The sequence below is a fragment of the Budorcas taxicolor genome, chromosome 9 (genome assembly GCF_023091745.1).
Source record: "Budorcas taxicolor isolate Tak-1 chromosome 9, Takin1.1, whole genome shotgun sequence".
Lineage (NCBI taxonomy): Eukaryota > Metazoa > Chordata > Mammalia > Artiodactyla > Bovidae > Budorcas > Budorcas taxicolor.
Window position 1 is genome coordinate 15,119,881 of NC_068918.1, and position 21,410 is coordinate 15,141,290.

The following is a 21,410-nucleotide window of genomic DNA, read 5'->3' on the forward strand; positions in this document are numbered from 1 at the left end:
TGAGACAATGGCTCAGGGACTGTATATCTTCCAAGGAATTGTACTGGGTAAAACACTAAGAATTTCTGTCTACTCCTTGACATACTCACCTGTAAGTGAATCCAGAAACTATACATACAAAAAAATATATAGAGAAAAAAATTCATATATGATTCTGCTGAAGAAACTATTCTATTACTCACTGCCAACTAAGCTGGCAAGAGATGAGTCAAGGTCACTCCCAAGGGCTTTGCTTGCCGCCATTGCAGGACTTGGTGATACCAGTGAGATGGGTGCAGGCTGCCCAGTTGGTGCCATGGTTGGCATCAGAAGATCACCTAGACCATCAAACACTGGAAATCAAATAGAATAGATTCAGAATAATTGCAAAAGAAATATGCAAAATCAAAGGGAAACTCTTTTGAAAAAGAATGAAACAAGTACATTTACAATCTTACCAAAGAAGGCATTTAATCCATACTTTCAATGACTACAACACCAAAAAACATCTCTACATATGGCTACTCATAAAGTATGGAAATACTAATGAACATGAAAGTGGAAAAAAAAAATTGTGTAACGTTCAGCAAAGAACACAGACTTGGGAATCAGAATTGGGCTCATGTCAGCTGCCTGCCTCACTAATGTGTGACTTTGAGAAAGCGACTGAGTTTTTATTACCTGTAAGTGAGAAGAGCACAACTACAACATGGATTTGTTGTGAAGATTAAACTAGATGATATACGTCGTGCCTTTACTATAATGCTCACTCAAAATAGGCATTCAATATGTGGTAGTTACAATGCTTACTTTTATAAAAATTCTTAAATGAGAAAGAAAGTCCAAATCTCCTAATTCCTATGAAATCAGTGCTGGAATAAAATCTGATCTGATGATTAGTACCTATTAATAAATATCTGAAAAACATACTGTAGAAGTAAGAATTTTGATTTTTGTTTCTTTCATTGTAGTAGTCACTTCTGGTTCTAACTTTAAGGGCATAGCTACAATATATGCTATTCTCAGTATTAAGAATCATGCTATTATTGATGGTTCCTGATCAGCATGTAACCAATGACCATTTGTTTAGTTCCTGGAATACAGAAAGACTACTCAAAAATGCTGGCTCATAGGATTTGTACAAAAGCTTCTGCTGATACCTATATCAAAAGTTTTATGGTTGCTAATTTTTTTTATATATAAAAAAACAATGCATATTTACCATACACACACCACTCTACAATAATTCTAAATTAAAAAAAGGACAGCATTCAACTCAGCACTGGCAATGGAAGCAACCAAATTGTCAGGCAGAGGATATAGTTAGGGTGTTTCTGAAACACAATTACCAAAAACTCACCAATTGAAAATTTGTAGTAGGGACCCAGCATGAGAAGAGTAGAATGGAAGAAAATACAAACAAAATGACAGCAGGATGAAAGGTTAAAGGCAGGCAAAGAATACTATTCGTGTCAACTTCATCAAACAGAGGGCCAGGCAAACTTCAGAGAGTGTAAGCAACAGCAGTGGGAGTGTCTACACATTGAGATACTGCACAAAGATTTAGCACAAAGTATTTGTTTTCCCTTAACTTTCTCCAAACCATGTGCATATAAGCTCATGCAAACAGATGGTGAGCATGTTAAGTTAAATTTCTGCTAAAAAATAAAAAAACAAAAACAGAAAGGGACTGCAGGTTATTCTTAAAGCCACCAAAATGTATGGAAAATATTTACTTAGGTTACAGAAGGAGAGGTTTATTGAACAGTTTTAAAACCAGGTCTTCATTCAATATTTGCTTATAAATTTCCTGATATCACATGAACCTGAGGTGGTGCATTTTAGAAACAGAACAAATAAAAAGAATATTTGAAAAATCACTGCCTCACCTGAAGGATCAAAGGAGCTGCTGCTAGAAGTTGAAGGCGTTGTTCCAAAAGCTGCCTCAAAATTGGGCTGTAGCAGGTTATTCTGAGCTGGAGTCACTGGCGATGGAGAAGGAGCCATGAAAGAACCCCCAAATCCTGGGAAAAAATAGTCCCAGAAAAATATAAGCAGAAACAACTAAAGATAGGTAAAGGCCAATAAAACAGAGTCAGCAGAAGTAACAGAAGACCAAAAAGGTATTGAGTGCATATGGATGAGAAGGCAATGAAACGCAGGTGGAATAGTTTTTCAAGTATCTCAAAATCTGACATGTAATAATGAGAGATTTAATTTAACTAGAAATCAGAGAGCACATAAGACTTTATGTCCCTGTTAAGAGAACCTGCAGCAATCCAATCTACCGTTATGATGGAGTACATAAAGCTGAGATGGTTTCACTATGGTTAAACTTCAGATAGGTATTTTTGTATTTAAATTTTCTTTCTTCAAATCACAATACCAGGTTCCTCGAAAAGGCTTAGTTTACACATTGGCTCAGTATAATAATAAAATGCAAATCAGAAAAATATGCATGTATCCTGCCATCAACTCCTCAATATATTTCTTATATGTTCCAGTCCCATTGCCGCCATTGACAAATTTAGGCTCACTCAATACAACACGAAGCGGCTTTCTGCCTCTAATCTGTAGCTCCTCCCACCTAGCCTTTACAGTGCAGCCAGAGTGATCTTTCTGAGTAGAAAATGCTGACGAAGTTACTTCTCTAATATCCTTCATGGGCTCCCCAGAACTTTCAGATTCATATAATGTGGGTTCCTTTATATGGCAAACAAGCGCATCTGTCTCTGGACCCATTTCTCCCCTCCCTGCAAACTCAGTTGCGGCCATAATATATCACAATGAGTCAAATACCAGCCCCAGGAGGGCTTCTTTGCCTTCTACTGCCACCCACAGCTACCAGCCACAACAACCTTACCCCTCCCACACCTGGTATACGTGGGTGATGTGTCCTGCCTCTGTGTTCTCAGCACTGGTACATCTCCCCACCCTACCTGTACACCATACTTTATTTTCACCCCAAGTCCCCACCCTGGGGGTGGCTTTTTGGTGTCAGGAACTGTCTTTTTTTCATCTTTTCCACGAATACTCAGTCAAATGTCTAAAACACTGAATTAACACTTATTGAAAGAAAGGTACTTTTGAATTTAGAAGGTGAGGAGAAAGCAGACTTCAAATTAAGTGTTTCTCTTTTGAAGCCTGGAAGTAAATCACTGCTCTCAATCAACAGACAGAAGCAGAGCTCACTGTATTGCTTCTGTACAAAAAGATGCAAGGATTCCCTGGTGGCTCAGACGGTAAAGGATCTGCACGCAATCAGGGAGACCCGGGTTTGATCCCTGGGTTGGGAAGAGCCCCTGGAGAAGGAAATTGCAACCTATTCCAATATTCTTGCCTAGAAAATCCCATGGATGGAGAAGCCTGGTGGGCTACAGTCCATGGGGTCACAAAGAGTTGGACACGACTGAGTGACTTCACTTTCACTTTCATGAAGAAAGTGACTCCTTAAGAAGACATTAGATGATGTCCTATGTATCAAAATTAAAGAAGTCTTTTTTATACTCAGTTTGGGTATATATTTAATATATATATAAATGTATTCTTTTCTTATCTAGCTATATCTTTTCTTCACAAAATGCTTGCCAAAAAACATAAAGAATGCTTACAAAAAACCTTCAGCTTACACTTCGTAACAGTCAATTTATAATTTTGGAAGTGACTTCCACTGAAATTCTTCAGTTACTATTTCTAACCAGAAAGTCATGCTGTCCCTGGAAATGGATAGTGACATTGGCTTAGGTTTCCTTGTTTATGTATGAAAAAATGCAACTTGGAGAACTGTTACCTATTAGAAGATGCTCTCTAAAATTCATAGGGACTACCAGAAGTTATTTTAGCAGTATTCAACTGATTCAAGAATCATGTAACCTTCCTAAATGAAGATAAGACATCCTGTAGATATTTAAAAATATCATAATGAAGCGAAGATGGGATCAATTCAGTTCAGTCGCTCAGTCGTATCCGACTCTTTGCGACCCATGAACCATAGCACGCCAGGACTCCCCGTCCATCACCAACTCTGAGAGTCCACCCAAACCCATGTCCATTGTGTCGGTGATGCCATCCAACCATCTCATCCTCTGTCGTCCCCTTCTTCTCCTGCCCTCAATCTTTCCTAGCATCAGGGTCTTTTCCAATGAGTCAGCTCTCCACATCAGGTGGCCAAAGTATTGGAGTTTCAGCTTCAACATCAGTCCTTCCAGTGAACACCCAGGACTGATCTTGTTTAGGACGGACTGTTTGAATCTCTTTGCAGTCCAAGGGACTCTCAAGAGTCTTCTCCAACACCACAGTTCAAAAGCATCAATTCTTCAGCACTCAGCTTTCTTTATAGCCCAACATTCACATCCATACTTGACTACTGGAAAAACCATAGCCTTGACTAGACGGACCTTTGTTGGCAAAGTAATGTCTCTGCTTTTGAATATGTTATCTATGTTGGTCATAACTTTCCTTCCAAGGAGCAAGCATCTTTTAATTTCATGGCTGCAATCACAATCTGCAGCAATCTTGGAGCCCAGAAAAATAAAGTTAGCCACTGTTTCCCCAGCTACTTGCCATGAAGTGATGGGACCAGATGCCATGATCTTCGTTTTCTGAATGCTGAGCTTTAAGCCAACTTTTTCACTCTCCTCTTTCACTTTCATCAAGAGGCTTTTTAGTTATTCTTCACTTTCTGTCGTAAGGGTGGTGTTAGCTGCATACCTGCGGTTATTGATATTTATCCTGGCAAACTTGATTCCAGCTTGTGCTTCCTCCAGCCCAGCATTTCTCATGATGTACTCTGCATAGAAGTTAAATAAGCAGGGTGACAATATACAGCCTTGACGTACTCCTTTTCCTATTTGGAACCAGTCTGTTGTTCCATGTCCAGTTCTAACTGTTGCTTCCTGACCTGTATACAGGTTTCTCAAGAGGCAGGTTAGGTGGTCTGGTATGCCCATCTCTTGAAGAATTTTCCACAGTTTCTTGTGATCCACACAGTCAAAGGCTTTGGCATAGTCAATAAAGCAGAAGTACATGTTTTTCTGGAACTCTCTTGCTTTTTCGATGATCCAGCAGATGTTGGCAATTTGATCTCTGGTTCCTCTGCCTTTTCTAAAACCAGCTTGAATATCTGGAAGTTCACGGTTCATGTATTGCTGAAGCCTGGCTTGGAGAATTTTGAGCATTACTTTACTAGAAGATGGGATAAATCCAATTATTTTTGAGGATATGACCATTTTGGTTTTAGGGAAGTTGGTTGCTGTGTTAAGGCTGACTTCTTGGAAACATCCCCCACAAGTTGGAATACAGCAGTCGGAAATCTAGGCAAAGGGTGTGGTTCTCTTTGTTACAGGTGAACATGGAAACAACTGTACCTGACGATCAGTTTCTTAAAATTTGGTCAAGAAAGGACAATTTATAATAGGGTCACAGCATATCAGTGTTGGAAAGGACATTAAGACCAGCTGATTCAATCCTATCTTTTCACAGCTAGAAAAGATGCAATGGGAAGTTAATATACCACCCGTGACTCAGTAATAAAAAGAAAAAAGCATGTGCATTTACCCTGGGCTCAACTGCTTAGTGCTGCTGAGTTTCATAAGGTAAGGGGTTCATTCCCATAGATGAATAGATAACACTATTTAATGAAAAAAAAAATCACTGTTTTCTCTATGAAAGTGAAGGTTTAGCCAAAATTGGCATGAGGGTCACCAAAAGACAGGCACAATCTGAGCAATTTTTTTAGGTTGAACTATCTGAGCCACATACATTGCCAATATTTGACGATTCTGATCCTACAAAAATATCAATTTTATATCATTCAACCTCAGACATATATTCGCTCATTTAAGCCTCACAATCACTCCAGAAATTTTCATGAATGAGGAAACTGCGGCCAGAGAGGTTAAATAATTTGACTCAGGTGACCTGATGGCAAGTGCAGAGCCAGGATTTCAGAAAGGAATCTTCCAGAACCCTGGTTCTTCTCCACAATACTACCTGGCCTCTTTCCTACAGCCAGGAGTGAGGCCAGAGTTATCCCCTTCTGGTAGGTTTATAAAGTCAAAAGAGATCTGGAAAGATGGCTTTTCCCCATTTATACTCACTTCTTATGAAGCAGGTGCCTTCACAGACCTAGACTAATTACAAAGCTATAATGTGATATAAAATAACCAACTGATTATTATGTTAAGGAAGAAAAATCTGTCACTTTACTCTAAAGGAAGAGTTAAGCAGGAAAATGATAGGCATTAATAAGGAGTTTGGAGAACTCCTGTTAAGTGAAAAGTTTGAGAGACTTGGAGTAGAGGTAAGGAGTAAGAGAACACTAATGATGACTTTTTCATTCTCTTTGGTTCTGAATCATATTAAGAAAGTCTGTGCAACTGAAAATAAAGTAATAGCTACTAGGCTTCCTGCCTATATATATATGTCTCAGATGTCCCGCAGACATGTTTGAGCTGTCCTACATAAATCACCAGCTGCAGACATACTGCCTTTTATCAAAGATGATCAGTCTTTTGAATGTATCTCTCTACAGGGGAATGGCCTACACACTTAATGAAGTTCTATTAATAGAGACATATCAAAACTGACAGCCGTCATCTACACACATCACTTGGGTCAAGGGAGTACCACGTTAAAATTACTGGTAGATAAATACACTCCCACACACATTTCCCCACACTCACATGTGCTCTATTATGTTAAAGATGCTGTCATTTCCTTTATTCTCAGTGGTACAGGTATTAAGTCCATTTACTAAAATCAATCTGAGAGAGTCACTATTTATAAAAATAACAGCCTGAGAACCTTCTGTCTGTTCTGTTTCTGACCCCCAGAGATGAAATGATTGGTCCTCTATAGACCATACCAGTTATTGGGAACTGTTATTAATTGCACACTGAAAGTTTTTATATTTTAAATCAGTTCAAGGACTTCCGTGGCCCTGAAAAGCTACCTGTGCCATATGGTTAACAGAAAATGCACAACTATGAAAGGTCTCCCTCCTACTGCAGGATGTTATTCTCCCAAACCTGTAGAATTAAAACTAGGAACAGGCACAGACCTATGCTAATACAGATTATGGTGCTGTCATCCCAGAATTGTTTCTTATGGAAGAAAATGCTCTCCCTGTTTGATGTCAACCTCAGGAGTTAGGCATATCCCTCAACATACCTAATCTCCTTTAACAGTCCATTTTTACACGGCCATCCAGGAAACTGTCTCCATCTTTCAAACATCTGTATCTTCAGTTGGTATCTCATGAGAGGAATTTGACGGTTTTACTTTTCACTGGGTGAAATAACATTTCATTTGTTATAATAATTCTCAAGTTTCCAGCCAGACTCTGTCTGAGATGTGGGTGATACCTGTATTCCACAAGCAACCTCAACGACTTGGAGAGATTTATTCTGTTAGCCTGTCCTCCTTGGACAAAGAAGTTGCCTCTTCTAGAATGTTCTCTAGTTTCACCACACTAGGTACACCAAATAGAACCTGAAATTTTTACTCAAGGAGAAGACTAAGGTGATATTTTATTCACAGTTCAATTCTGGAATTGCAATTATGTCATAGCTCTAGAAGTAAATGAATAACAACTAGTTTTTCTGGGATATGTGTCCTTTCAAGACATTATGCATTTAGTCTTTGTTTTTGAGTTTTAAATTACACACTTAAATTTTTTTGGGGGGTTGCTACAATATATGAATTTTTTTATTAGTACATCAAGTTATAAGATCTTATTCACTAAAAACAATGTGAAAAGACAACCCTCAGAATGGGAGAAGAAAAGCTATGGCCAACCTAGACAGCATATTAAAAAGCAGAGACATTACTTTGCCAACAAAGGCCCATCTAGTCAAAGCTATGATCGTTCCAGTAGTCATGTATGGATGTGAGGGTTGGACTATAAAGAAAGCTGAGGGCCGAAGAATTGATGCTTTTGAACTGTGGTGTTGGAAAAGACTCTTGAGGATCCTTTGGACTGTAAGGAGATCAAACCAGTCAGTCCTAAAGGAAATCAGTACTAAATATTCACTGGAAGGACTAATGCTGAAGCTGAAACTCCAACACTTTGCCACCTGATGCAAAGAACTGACTCACTGGAAAAGACCTGATACTAGGAAAGATTGAGAGCAGGAGGAGAAGGGGACGACAGAGGATGAGATGGTTGGATGGCATCGCCGACTTGATGGACATGAGTTTGAGCAAGCTCCAGGAGTTGGTGATGGGCAGGGAAGCCTGGCATGCTTCCATGGGGTCTCGAAGAGTTGGACACAACTGAGCAACTGAACTGAACAGGATGGGAGAAATAAAAGTAAATGAAATAACTGACAAAGAATTAATTTTCCAAATATACAAGCAGCTCATACAACTCAAAATCAGAAAAACACAGCTCAAGCAAAGAGTGGGAAAAAGAACTAAAAAGGCATTTCTCCAAAGAAGACACACAGATGACGAAGAAACACATGAAAAGATGCTCAACGTCACTCACCATTAGAGAAACGCAAATGAAAACTACAATGAGATACCACCTCACACCAGTCAGAATGGCCATCATCAAAAAGTCTACAAACAATGCATGCCACAGAGCATGTGGAGAAAAGGAACCCTCTTGCACTGCTGGTAGGAATGTAAACTGATACAGCCACTATGGAAGATGGTATGGAGATCCCTTAAAAAGCTAGCAATAAAACCACCATATGACTCAGCAATCCCACTCCTAAGCATATACTCTGAAGAAACTAAAACTGAAAAAGACACATATACCCCAATGTTCACTGCAGCACTATTTACAATAGCTAGAACATGGAAGCAACCTAGATGTCCGTTCACAGATGATTGGGAAAAGAGGCTGTGGTACATATATACAATGGAATACCATCAGCCATAAAAAGAAACACATTTGAGTCAGTTCCAAAAAGTTGGACGAACCTAGAGCCCATAGCACAGTGAAGCAACCCAGAAAGAGAAGTACAAACATCATATGGATACAAACATATATGGAATCCAAAAAGATGGTACTGATGAGTTCACTTTCGGGGAAGCAATGGAGAAACAGATACAGAGAACAGACCCATGGACATGGGGGAGTGGGGGAGGGACAGGGTGAGAGGTATGCAGAGAGCAATATGGAAACCTACAATACCACATGTGAAATAGACAGCCAACGGGAACCTGCTGTATGACCCAGGGAAGTCAAACAGGGGTGCTGTGACAATTCCTGTGACAAGTGTGCGATGTGGAGGGAGCTGGGAAGGAGGCCTGGAGGGAGGGGACCTTGGCGCACCTATGGCTGACCCCACCTATGGCTGACTCCTGTTGATATATGTCAGAAAATCACAAAATTCTGCAAAGCAATTATCTTTTAATCAAAAAGACAAATTTTTTAAAAAAGATCTTAAAGTAGTGACCAATGTGAACAGTATTTCAAGATGTCCACAACTATAACATAACATTAAACAAGTAACTGTGACCTCTTTTGGTGGAAAAGTTACAGACACTGCTTTTACTACTGTAAAAGTAATTTTACAATTCTGATTTGCTGCCAGCATTCAGATTCTGGAGTAAAGCTAAAATTTAAGTTAGCGAAAATAAAAATGTAATGTTTCCCTCCATTAAGTTCACAGATACCCCTGCCTTCTACCCAAGGTTAAGAACCCTGCTTGTTCAGGGTGTGTTCTGGACATATTCAGGACCCATGGCTGCAAAGATTTAGAGAAGAAGCAAGACCCCACTCAAGAATCCCCTCTGTAGTGAAGATGGACATTCTGGGATGTTTCTTTCCTCTTATTCGTGGCAGCTGCTGGAGGTTCCCACTTGGAGTTTGTATGTTTAGACCAGTTGAGGAGATATTTGAAAACAAGTTCATCAACTCAAGTTCTGGTTTTCTTGACAGCAAACAGCTTCCCAAGTCCTTATCAGATTGTCGGCTAACTTAACACGTTAAGAGGAATACTTCACTCCACTGTCTTCCACCTCAGAGGGCTGCAGGGTGCGGCGCTGTGGAGCAGCCAGGGACTGGGGCATCCTGTCCACTGTGCTCATGGGGCAGTCCTGGGGGCGGATCTCCTTGTCCTTGGTCAGCTGCCCTTTCTTCTTCAATGTGCACGCCTCCTGGTAGGGTGGTGAGATGGGGGGCTGCCTAGGTGGAGTGCACTTGTATTCTGAGCTGTCCTCTAGGTCCAGTTGGTAACTGCAGTCTGAATCATAGGCGCTCAGGTCCCCAGAGATCACAAATGGCACAATGATGCAGCTGGGGCCATCCAATTGGTTGAAATCAAAAGAGTGATCCAGCAAGGGTTTGGTCAGGTCCAGCAGGAAGCCCTCAGGGGGGTCGTAACCCTTACAGACAGCAAAGGCCTCGATGCTGGAATTTCGGCTGCTCCTGGGCTTGGCACATAGCACGCTGGAGAAAACACGCAGCGGGCTGTAGATCCGTGTCACATCCCGGCCTCGGAAGATCTTGGCCACAAAGCAGCCCCCTGGCTTCAAGACGTGCATAGCAAGGTTCAGAGCAGCTAGGGGGAGCTGGGCCTGCGTATACTCATCAACATTATGGAGGCCGGTTACATCAGGAGCCCCGTCACACACCACTAGGTCCGCGGGGCAGTCTTCAAAGTGCTGGATGATCTCCTTGGCAGTGGACAGCTGGGTGATATCCCCCTGGATCTGTAACACACCTGGTAGTGGAGCCACTGTCTGAAGGTCCACAGCCACCACATGGCCAGAACCCTGGCCCCCAATCTGGCTCAGCGCTTGGCTCCAGCTGCCTGGGGCCGCACACAGGTCAATCGCTCGCGTCACGCCTTGGAAGAGCTGGAATTCCTCGTCAAGTTGTAACAGCTTGAAGGCACTGCGGGCGCGCCAGCCTTTCTCCTTGGCTAGGTGACAGTAGACATCTCGCTTGTCCTTTGACGACCGTCCCATCTCACACACCGTTGGCCCAGGGGCCTGTCAACAGTAAGCTCAAACTTTTGGAGTGGGGAGAAGAGGAACGAAGACAGCCGGTCCGTGAGCAGCACAAGCCTCGGCGAGAGCGCAAGCCCGTGAGAAGTCGTAGGTTTTCGGTTTATTTTCCTTAGTCACTCCAAAAGCCTGTTGCGCATGCCTAACGGGGACCAGAGTATGCCACGCCTGTCATCGTGGAACACAGTGGCTCATGCGAAGGCATAGCAGACCTGAACTTACCACACGAATGCCGGAATCTTATGGCGACGTAGCCAGTCAGGCGAACTGCCGTTCCCAACATGCAATGGGCGCGAGCAGAGGCTACCGGTCTCGCACAGCGAGGCAGAAACATCGCGAGGAACAAGAACTCATATACTAATTTTTGATAGTGCTTTCTCCCCAATTTTGAGATGCTCCTTAATTTTTGGTTTAAGATCTCTAAAAATCATTTTAACATTTAGTTATGCTATATTTTTATTGCATTTCCTTTTGTATTTACATACAATTTTATTCACTCAAAAAGCATTGTAAAGCAATTATATTCCAATAAAAAAAAGAGGGGGAAAAAAATCTAACCAATGGTGGAAATGTAGAAAAGCTTCTCTTAAGAGTATTCACATATTTCAGACCTAACTGTCAAATATCATGGTACCTTTCCCACAAATTCCTTTAAAAAAAGGAGGGGGCAATACAAGATAAAAAATGCTGAATTAAGCATATTATTTCTTTAATAAAAAACATGCTAACTGAAAGTAAGGCATACTAAGAGCATCTAATGAGCTGCAGGGGTGGCTTGCATACAACTGTGATTTTAAGACCAATCTCATCAACTCCAGGGAAATAATCAACTTTCTATTATACAATGTCTTATTTTCAATTTCATGTCTAAAAGGAAAAGAAGACATGCACCTTATAATTTATATATTATCTGTTACTTATAAAAATATATCCAAACTTAACTTTCATAAAATACTATTTTATTTTAATGCAATTAATTACCAGCTAGTAGGTCTGCCGATGCTGACGAGCTAGAAGCAGCCTGAGGTGCAGGTTGGGGTTCAGAAGCACTACTTCCGAATGCATCTACCCATTATCCATTATGCAGCAAAAAAGTAAAAGAGTGTGAACAGTAAGTAAGGGAAGTGATTTGCGGAGAAATGCACAGACATGACACTCTGTGGTAAGCTTGTCTCCTGTGGATATGTGAAATAACTGAATGGACTGAATTATGCCCTAACCGGTTCATTCTCTCAGAAGAAGAGTTCTAGGATACTTAAAAATTAACACCTCTTTGTAAGAGTAAGAAAATTATTTTTCTTCTTTTTTAATGGGCTAAATCCTATAATCTGTCAAAACAGGATCAAAGTTTTAAAGCTTCTGGCTCAAAGCAAAGAATCCCCTCCCATTAGAACTCCATTAAACAAAATTTAACAAACTTAATTCAGGCAGCAGCTGCCCTGCTTGTATCAAAGTTTAATGATTTTGCCACAGGTTTTGAGCCTCTGAATGTCACAAAGTGTGACACCTTTGTACCTCTCATATTCCTTTCATGACACTCACCATAAAGCGTCAATGTATCCTAACTATTCAATGTGGGTTTCACTTGCTAAGGATGGTATTTTAGCCCACAGCATACACATTTATGGAAATCCATAAAGAAATCACTCCAAACGTGGACTTTCCCCAATAAATTTACTGCTAACAGAAGACACTGAATGTATCATCCAAATGAGTAGTTCTAGAGTTAACTCAGTACATCTGCCTTTCTTCCAATAGCATACAGGAAAAGAAAAATGCATTTAAGTCAGTGAAACATCTTCTAGTTCTCTGGGAGGATTTAGGAACATTAAACTCAACATAAATAAACACTATGGAATAATGCAATACATCTAGAGCTTATGCTTTCAATTCTGACTGGCTTATCTTTTTTCAATTCCAAATTATCTATGTTTATATTGCTTTAAAGAACTTGGAAACGTTGATTTAGCTGACAGATCAGGATCACCAAGGAAGAGCAGTAGCAGGAAATTCCAATCAGTTGATTCTACATGAGGATGAATGAAAAGTTAAAAACACAAGACTGCAAAAGAAAAATCATCTGGTTTTGTTAGGACATGCACTAAAAAACAGGATGAGCTGATGAGGATGAAGATGATGATGACAAAGAAATGGAAAGATCTTAAAAACCTAAGTTCACATTTAAAAGATGAAAATAACTTCACATAGTCAAAAGAAAAAAAAATGAAGTACAAAATCTCAAAACTATTCTGGGGTGGGGGAAGGATTTTGTGAGTGTTGAAGGTGGAGAGATACGCACCCCCAAAAAGGTCTATCACACCTGAAGAATCCACTTTTGCTGGCGAGGCAGTGGTTGCAGGAGATGGTGCTACAAACGTATCCACTGGAGCAAAGCACATAACAGGACAAAGGGCACGTCACCCAAAGGAAAATGAAACCCTGAGCCTCGACAAATAGCTTCCTGAGATTTCGTGTCGAACAGCAGGAAGATCTATCCTCTAAGCCAACAGATTTAAAAATACATATTTCACTGAAGAAAATAAAACTTGACCCCCTGAGGTCACAGGATGTAGTGTGAAAAGGAGTTTTTCTCTTTTCAGTTGGCAGCAAATTTGAAATATAGGGGTCATCAATTGGGGATGGACCAAAAATGAGATTTTTAAGTGAATTTTGAGTGTAAAAGAACTCAAGACAACTCTCATATCTTTGCATCTGTCTTTCCACACATACCCTCCACCCCCACCCCTACCACTAAAACATCTCGGAAGGCTTGACCTTGGCAGAAACACTCACCGGATAGGAGGTCAGCAGTGAGAGAGCTCTCAGGCACAGGAGAGGCCCCTTGTGGTGGAGAGGAGAAAGCATCTTCCCAGAGTGAAACAAACCAAAACCAAGCAGAAGTGAGTAGAGAGCTGAAATCACAGTCAGAAATCTAACAAGTGCATTATCACAGGGGTGGACAAAGGGCTTTTTCATGAAATCATCGAGGCAAACTCACGTAAAGAAAGGGGGCTTTGGCTTTACCTGTCCCAAACAGGTCTATGCTAGGAGCAGCCTCTGGCTTAGGCGCGGGGGCGACTTCAGGAGCAGACTCAAACAAATCTAAGACCAAGAACACACATGCCTTTACTCAACGGGACGGACCCGCCAGAAACCGCCTCTTTCCAGTTGCGGGTGAGCATTTTTGGAAGAGTTCTGAAACGAGCTGCAAATGGTTGCTGGAGAACCATTTCATGACACAGACATCATGCAGTCAAGAGTTGCGTATGCAGGACACCACAAGGACCGGAATACAATCCACCGGGTGGCAAGAGTTCAATGACATAGACAATGACAACAAAAAAATTACCACCAAAGATATCTAGAGCAGGAGGAGCGGAGGTGGTGGTGGCGGAAGTGGTGGCAGTGGTGGCGGCGGCGGTGGTGGCAGCGGTAGTGGCAGCGGTGGCAGCTGCGACGGCGGGAGCAGGAGAAGGAGCAGTGGCGGGAACCGGAGGGGCTGTGCTAGCTGTAGGGGTAACTACAGGAACACTGGTCTCAGGTGGCTTCATTGCAAAGAGGTCCAGCTCAGGTGCAGCCTCTGCACTACCTTCAGACGGGGCAAAGGGGTCTTGGGGAAAGGAAAGTGGAGACACACACACAGCATCAGTAAGGAAACAGGCAAGAGAGCAGCATTATAACTACAGGGACCAAGACACCTGGCACAGATATTCACAAGCTAGCTAGGCTTTAGGCTGCTTGCTAGGCAGTAGCTGCTGGCTAGGCATTAGGCTGCTTGCTTTCAGCTAGTACCCTACTAGTGGGGGTCAGTGATTAGCATGTTCTTCTAAAGAGAAAAGAAAATCTAGCAGGTACCACAAATTCAGAAAACAGAAATTGAAACGCTTAACAAGTATTTGTCAGATTAGACTACAGTCTAGGATTGGAGACTGCTATTTTTTAAATGCCCACTTAATCTGGTAAACTTGGTATCTTGGAAGATTCATGAAAACATGCCTATATATTGGAATTCAGTGTTACAAAAAGAGTACAATACATTGATAGCATTTATGGTTGTTGTTGAGTTGCTAAGTCCTCTCGGACTCTTTTACAACCCCATGGATTATAGCCCATCAGGCTCCTCTGTCCATGGGGTTTCCCAGGCAAGAACACTAGAGTGGGTTGCCATTTCCTTCTCCAAGGGATCTTCTCAACCCAGGAATCAAACCCACGTCTCCTGCCATTTCAGGCAGATTCTTTACCACTAAGCCAACAGGGAAGTCCATCAGTAAGCATTAGAGGGAACAAAAACATTAAGGCAGCATACTTGCAGTGACAAAAATTGTCAATCTTGAGAAATTGTCAATTTTGGTAAGTATGCCCTTTGTTTTCTTAATGTTTTAAGTGTCAGCATTCTTCATTCTGTTAGGAGGAGTGATATTTTATGCTCGGAAGAAAGTAAAATTAGAAACACAGAGGGCCATGTCTAGCTATGGGGGTTTCACATCAGGACAAAACAACAACAGACGGGCTCAGGGTTGGAAACCCACCATTTCCTGAACAAGCATCAAGTGCCGCTGCTACGGGGGTTGGGGGGGCCGGCGCAGTGGCCCCTTCGGATGCTGTAGGGGCCTCCCCGGGAGAAGCTGCAAAGGCATCTTGGGTGCAGGTTTTAAAACAAAAGAAATGAAAGGGATAAAAAGAGAAGAAAAATATAGTAAAAGAACCAAGTTAAATTGCAAAGAAAGCTCCCTTATACAACATGAATTCTTAAAATGCATTTTTACAGCCCATGCACTATTGGCAGTCACAGAACAATGACTCCTGGCACCCCTTCATGTTGGTTACATGCAAAGTGGTGCAGTGTGGAGCCTCTGAGACCTGTGAGGATCCAAAGGGTAACAGGATTCTCATTGTATAAGGGCTCTAAGAAGCATGTTTTATGCATCACTAGAAAGTAATGGATGTGAAAATTAAAACACAAAAATTACTTTCTTAGGCAGTTTGAGACATTGAGCTTTCATTATTTATATACTATGTTACTACGATGTCTCTGACTCATGGTTTCTAGCAAGCATGGATGTCCTCTTTAATGCCAATAAAATTAAATCTAAAATGACATAAACCATTTAAATTTAAATTTTCTTTTATAGTCTAGGCAAAATCGCACTGTTAACATGACATATATAAATATTCATAAGTTAAACTTTCATTATCCCTGAGAAACATTTTCAGACACAACCAAGGATCTGCTTTAAAGAACTAAAGAAAAAAAATTAGGAGATGATGCCATAATGCCTTTATTTTGATTTAAATTTATGGCTATTTTCAAATACTGCATTGCTCTAGTTATGTGGAAAATTACCTGTTTTCAATGAACTAAAAATATAGTTTCATGTTTTGAAACTACAAGTGTGTAACTGTTTATAGTAAATTATGATACTATACAGTAGATCCATTAACATACAGGCAGCCTCCATTTATAAATGCCCAATTTATAAATGGCTGATGTGTGCAAAGGATCCCAAATGTGTTTCTGTCAACACACCATGTTAATTATGGTAAAATTAGTTTTACCTGGAGTTTTCAAAGAAACCCTTTCATTCCAAAGTACAAAAGGAATGAAGTTATCATAAATACGACCTGCCTAGAAGAAATTCTTGGAAAGTGGGGACCAAAAAGTACCTGCCACTTACCTGCTAGGCTTATATCCTAAACTGCTGCCTTCTGCAATACTTACCAGCATTCCCTAGAACATTGCTCCTTCGGCCATTAAAAAGAATTTGTCAAACAAAATGCTACCCAGTATTTCCCCTTTCTCAGATATTTACCTGGTCTGTTAAGCGGTAGGAAATCCTACAGTCAGGACACTTGTTTCTCAGTTTAACCCAGAGTGTTTCAAATGGATCTGAGTATGAGACACACTATGGTAACATCCTGAAACCCAGCATTAACAAATGTTAAACATTAGAGACCCACGTGGGTTAAAAGGTTCTTTACAAAAATACCAATATCGCTGGAATAGACAAAGGAACAATCATATGTTACAGTTTGATTTGATTTGATTGCTTCTCACAGCTACACTGAAGGAATACATTCTGGTAAAGGTCAGTCAAGGGAGATGGTGAGTAATAATAATGGCATAGGAGAAAAACACTTGGGGATAGGACAGATAGCCTCCCCAGATGCCATGTTAAAGATACTATCACAGAAGACTTAGGGCAACATGAAAGCACTAAGAACTGGGGCCAACAGTCTAAGAGAAGGTTTGTTATTGTTCCGTCACTAAGTCATGCCCGACTCTGCAATCCCATGGACTGCTGAAAATATTTTGCCATGAGTCAGGTCTGTTTTCTTTCTAGTCTTATAAAATCTGGAACTGAGGATAGTGTGATTGGAAGCAATAGAAACAGTAATAGCAGTCACTATTTGTGTGCCAGTCACTAGGTAAATATTTCATTGAAATTATTACATTTAATTCCTACAGCTCTCTTGGGATGTAAGTTCTATCTTCTCCACTTTGTAAATCACTTTCTACTATACTGTTCCCTCCTTGTAGTACTGAATTAAGTATCAGTTACATCAGTGATATTGGCTTCCCTGGTGGCTCAGATGGTAAAGCGTCTGCCTACAATGCAGGAGAGACCCGGGTTCGATCCCTGGGTCAGGAAGATCCCCTGGAGAAGGAAATGGCAACCCACTCCAGTACTCTTGCCTGGAAAATCCCATGGACAGAGGAGCCTGGTAGGCTACAGTCCACGGGATCACAAAGAGTCGGACACGACTGAGCGATTTCACTTTCTTTCTTTCTTTCTTTCTTTCTACATCAGTCGTGAGTTCAAACAAGTATTCATGGGTGTGCCTCTTTAATGATCACTTCTGTGTAAGCATATGAAACCCATATTTACAGCTATATCTTCAGGAAAGGTGGTTTTTTATTTTTCCCCTCTCAGCAAGACATCTCCTTTTAATGCTTCTCTGAAACTAAACATAAACTTAACTCATCTGCTACTGTCAAAACTGCTCTTAAACCAAGGACCCCCAGCTGCTCCAGCCCATGGCTTTTAAGTCTTCCGAGCACAGGAGATGGAGATGTGAATGAATGAGTCTGGATGATCCCAACCCCACAGCCACTGTATGACTGTAGCCATGCAAGGAACCCTGAGAGATAACTGTCCAGCTGAGCTCAGCAGACCCCCAAGACTGTGAGACTGTGAGAGATAATAAAGCAATTATGATGTTGTTTTCTGAAAAACAATAAACTTCTTAGCTACCCAGGTTTCTTTCATAATCGATGGCAGCATTATCCTTCCAGCATTGAAAGCTAAAACCACCTCCAATCTAGTTCTCTTTCCATTGTTACCCACTCACAGTTCCTGTCTACATTCCGCCAATTACCAACCCCTGCTATTTCTAGGAAATGCGTGTTCCTGCTTTTCTACAGTTATGGACTTGGTCCAGTCTTACCCAGAAAACCAGTCTCTCAGACATTGTGCAGACTAGCCTTCTCTTCCTTCTGGCAACACAGGAAGAATTTCCCCCCTAAATTTTTATCATGTGCCTGACTTCCTATGTGAAAATTTCTCACTGCTCTTGTCCTCCCCAGGCTGAGCTATCCCTCCCTGTCTTCTCCAGCCACATAAGCCATCTTTAAATCACATACGTGGCTCAAAGGTTTCAATCATTCTCAACATCTTGAGCCCAAAAGTCACCAGCATTTCATTTTCTTTCCCAGAGGTCTCAGATTATAACATTCTTCCATTAAGTCTAGTTGTAAGGGCTTATACTTAAGTATTGATTTTAAGGAAGGTTAATTAACTTAAGTTTGTTAAGCAGCCTGTACAAATGAAGTCAGGCTTGGGAAGCAAGTTCTTTGGTTTTCCAGCCACTTGGCTCTGTGCTTGCAGCCTACCATCTTCATGCAGGATGCTCACAAATTAACACAGTTGACTGAAAGGGTATCCTGGCAAATGCAAGAGGAATTAGCATCAATTTAGCACTGCACTGCTTAGAAAAACACTGTGTTGTTAAAAAAAAAAAAACTAATACGCTGTTGTTACTAAAGTTTACATCAATGAAAAACAGAATGTTTTAAAAAATTTTGTGTTTTCTCTTAATATTTGTTTTATTAATTTTTTAAAGCACAACACTGCCTTGCAGTCCTGTTCTGCCTGACCAGAGAAGACAGATTTTATTTTTTTTAAAGTTCCTTTTAAAACAATAAAGCATTTAGCACATACAATGTTTCTTAAAAAATGTTTTTAATGACTTACACTGAAATGACTAAAACACTATGTAGGTATCAATCTGAGTATTTCAAAATAACAGATTGTCCCTATTTTTCAAATCTGTAATGAAAATATAAGGCTAAAATGAACAGAAAATTTTAATGTTTAATATTTCATATTCCTGAAAATTTAAAAATTAGTCATTTTAAAATGCATTAATCCTATTTCCAAAGTCTATTTAATCCTGCTAGCCATGTTACATAAAACCTCATAGGGGAATATTTTAAAGTCATATACATGAAATAACTGATGCTCTTATTAATCAAAAGTTCTACCACTTGCCCATTTTAAAGATACATTTATTTTAAATGGCCACACAACATGACCGGAGAGATTTTAGTTTGAATTTTAATTTAAAGTCCTACCTCTAGATGATTTCTTTTAAATCCAAAAAGAACATGAAAGAAACCAGGGAATATCACTGAAAACTACTAACATAAAACATACAGTGAAATACATAAATTTATGAACATAAAGGTTAGAGATTTTACAGCTACCAGTGACCAGGAGACGGTTTATAGAATTACAAAGATTAGTAAAAATAATTGTAATGAGATTTGCAGAGATACTCATCTCCTCAGCCTCCAGCCAGATGACTAGAAAGGATATTGGTGAAATTAGAGAAGAGCTTCCATCCTTTGGCATTAAGTAATATGATTTGCTACAGTACTGACCTTTTAAACTTGTACTGCAGGAGAAAGAATGACATCATAAAAATATTTCCAAACATACAGATTCTTCTGCTTGATGGATGTCATCAAAGCAGTAATGATCAACACAAACAGCATAATGGGACAAAGAATACTTCTAAGAAATATCTTAGGCTTTAGAGGACCATGAGAGAAGCAAGATGGAGCTGATTGACTTCTTATAGGCAATTAAGCTCCTTCTAATGGACTGAAAAACAAAAATCTGAATAGCTAAAGGAACAGAAATGTTTATATACAAAATTGTTACCACCCTGCTCATATTTTTTCTTGAATTTTCCTGTTAACATAAGCCTATGAGAAACCATCCATACTCAAGATCAATCATGGGGGAAGAAGGAGGGGATGAAGAAGTTTATTTTATAAATGTAAACTAAAACTCTAATTTCTGGTCTCAAAAGTTATAGAGGCATGATGAAAAACTAACTTTCTCTGGCAAATAATTCTTTATAATAAATTATTTAAGAATCTGAAAATCCCTTCTACTTTTTTTTTTTAATAAAAGCAGATTTTTTTCTGTAATAGCATGGCAGTGCAGCAAGGCAGCAGCAAATTGCCTCACATGAAACAGAGGCAACAATGCAGTGTCAAGCTGAGGACTCCTTGTCTTAGACACCATTGGCGAGCTTCAGAGAGTGGGGCACATAGCAGTGTTACGTGATGGTATGTAAGTGTATGTTCCCAGGGGAATTTATAAACTCTGCTAGAACCTGCCAAAACTCTCTTGCCCCCACCACATTGTTTGCATCCTCTGATTTCTTTTCCTTTTTTTTTTTTTTTTTCATCCTCTGATTTCTTTACCATATTCTCAAAATGCCCTGGGAAAGATGTTATGTTGAAATGAAGAAACACAAAACTATGATGATTGTAACACTATTCAGTGGACACATCTAAAATGAGCACTTCTCCAGGTTTGGACATAAGCACCACTCAAGATGGGAAGATGTAAATAAAGTGGCTTCAGATGGTTCATTGGGTCCAGGCATGTTATACTGGCAGAGCCTAGGATATCTGACTCAGGCTTACAGCTGTAAATCAACTCTGTCAGAACTTACATTTGTATGGAAAAAAATATTTTCAGACTATCATTCAAAGTCTGCTATAAACCTGTTTTCAATCAGCTTTGCAAGTACTGATTCCAGTGATCTCTCAAAGTTCTGAAGCCAAAGATAATCCAAATGTTTGCTTGCAAAGAACAAGCTTAAGGTTGCAAAAATGGATGTCCTTAAACTCTTTTCAAAGACCTCTAGGTCTGAACTTTTACAGGACTTTTTGTCTTAAAACTTAAAAAATAACTTAGACCAGAATTTCTCCTCCCATATTCCCCAAATATTTTTTTCCTTCTCAGCTAGTACAAATCTAAAAAGAAATTCCAAAAACCCAATCCTAAATATGGGAGGATAGAAGGATCTGAGACCACCCTTATAGATACTGCAGGGCTGGAGCCCATAGATGGGACAAGAGTCCTAATAGTGACTTAAATCCTAACTTTGCA

The 21,410-nt window shown here is 40.2% G+C and overlaps 2 protein-coding genes across 2 annotated transcripts in view; both read right to left on the reverse strand.

Moving 5' to 3' along the window:
* Positions 1-21,410, reverse strand: part of SNAP91 (synaptosome associated protein 91) — a 166,466-nt gene that overhangs the window by 26,559 nt on the left and 118,497 nt on the right. Inside the window, exons 17-24 of the mRNA XM_052645916.1 lie at positions 15,471-15,578; positions 14,291-14,551; positions 13,966-14,043; positions 13,735-13,806; positions 13,241-13,324; positions 11,923-12,006; positions 1,869-2,003; positions 183-332 (exon numbers count right to left, since the gene is read on the reverse strand). Coding sequence (XP_052501876.1) covers positions 183-332; positions 1,869-2,003; positions 11,923-12,006; positions 13,241-13,324; positions 13,735-13,806; positions 13,966-14,043; positions 14,291-14,551; positions 15,471-15,578 — 972 coding nt within the window. The remainder of the gene's footprint in view (positions 1-182; positions 333-1,868; positions 2,004-11,922; positions 12,007-13,240; positions 13,325-13,734; positions 13,807-13,965; positions 14,044-14,290; positions 14,552-15,470; positions 15,579-21,410) is intronic.
* LOC128053398 (putative tRNA (cytidine(32)/guanosine(34)-2'-O)-methyltransferase) lies at positions 9,919-10,902 on the reverse strand. Its single transcript, XM_052645917.1, has one exon. The coding sequence runs from the start codon at positions 10,900-10,902 to the stop codon at positions 9,919-9,921; it is 984 nt and encodes a 327-aa protein (XP_052501877.1).

Bases quoted from the DNA above. Each gene is read 5' to 3' on its own strand.
- LOC128053398 (XM_052645917.1), bottom strand. From the start codon at position 10,902: ATGGGACGGTCGTCAAAGGACAAGCGAGATGTCTACTGTCACCTAGCC.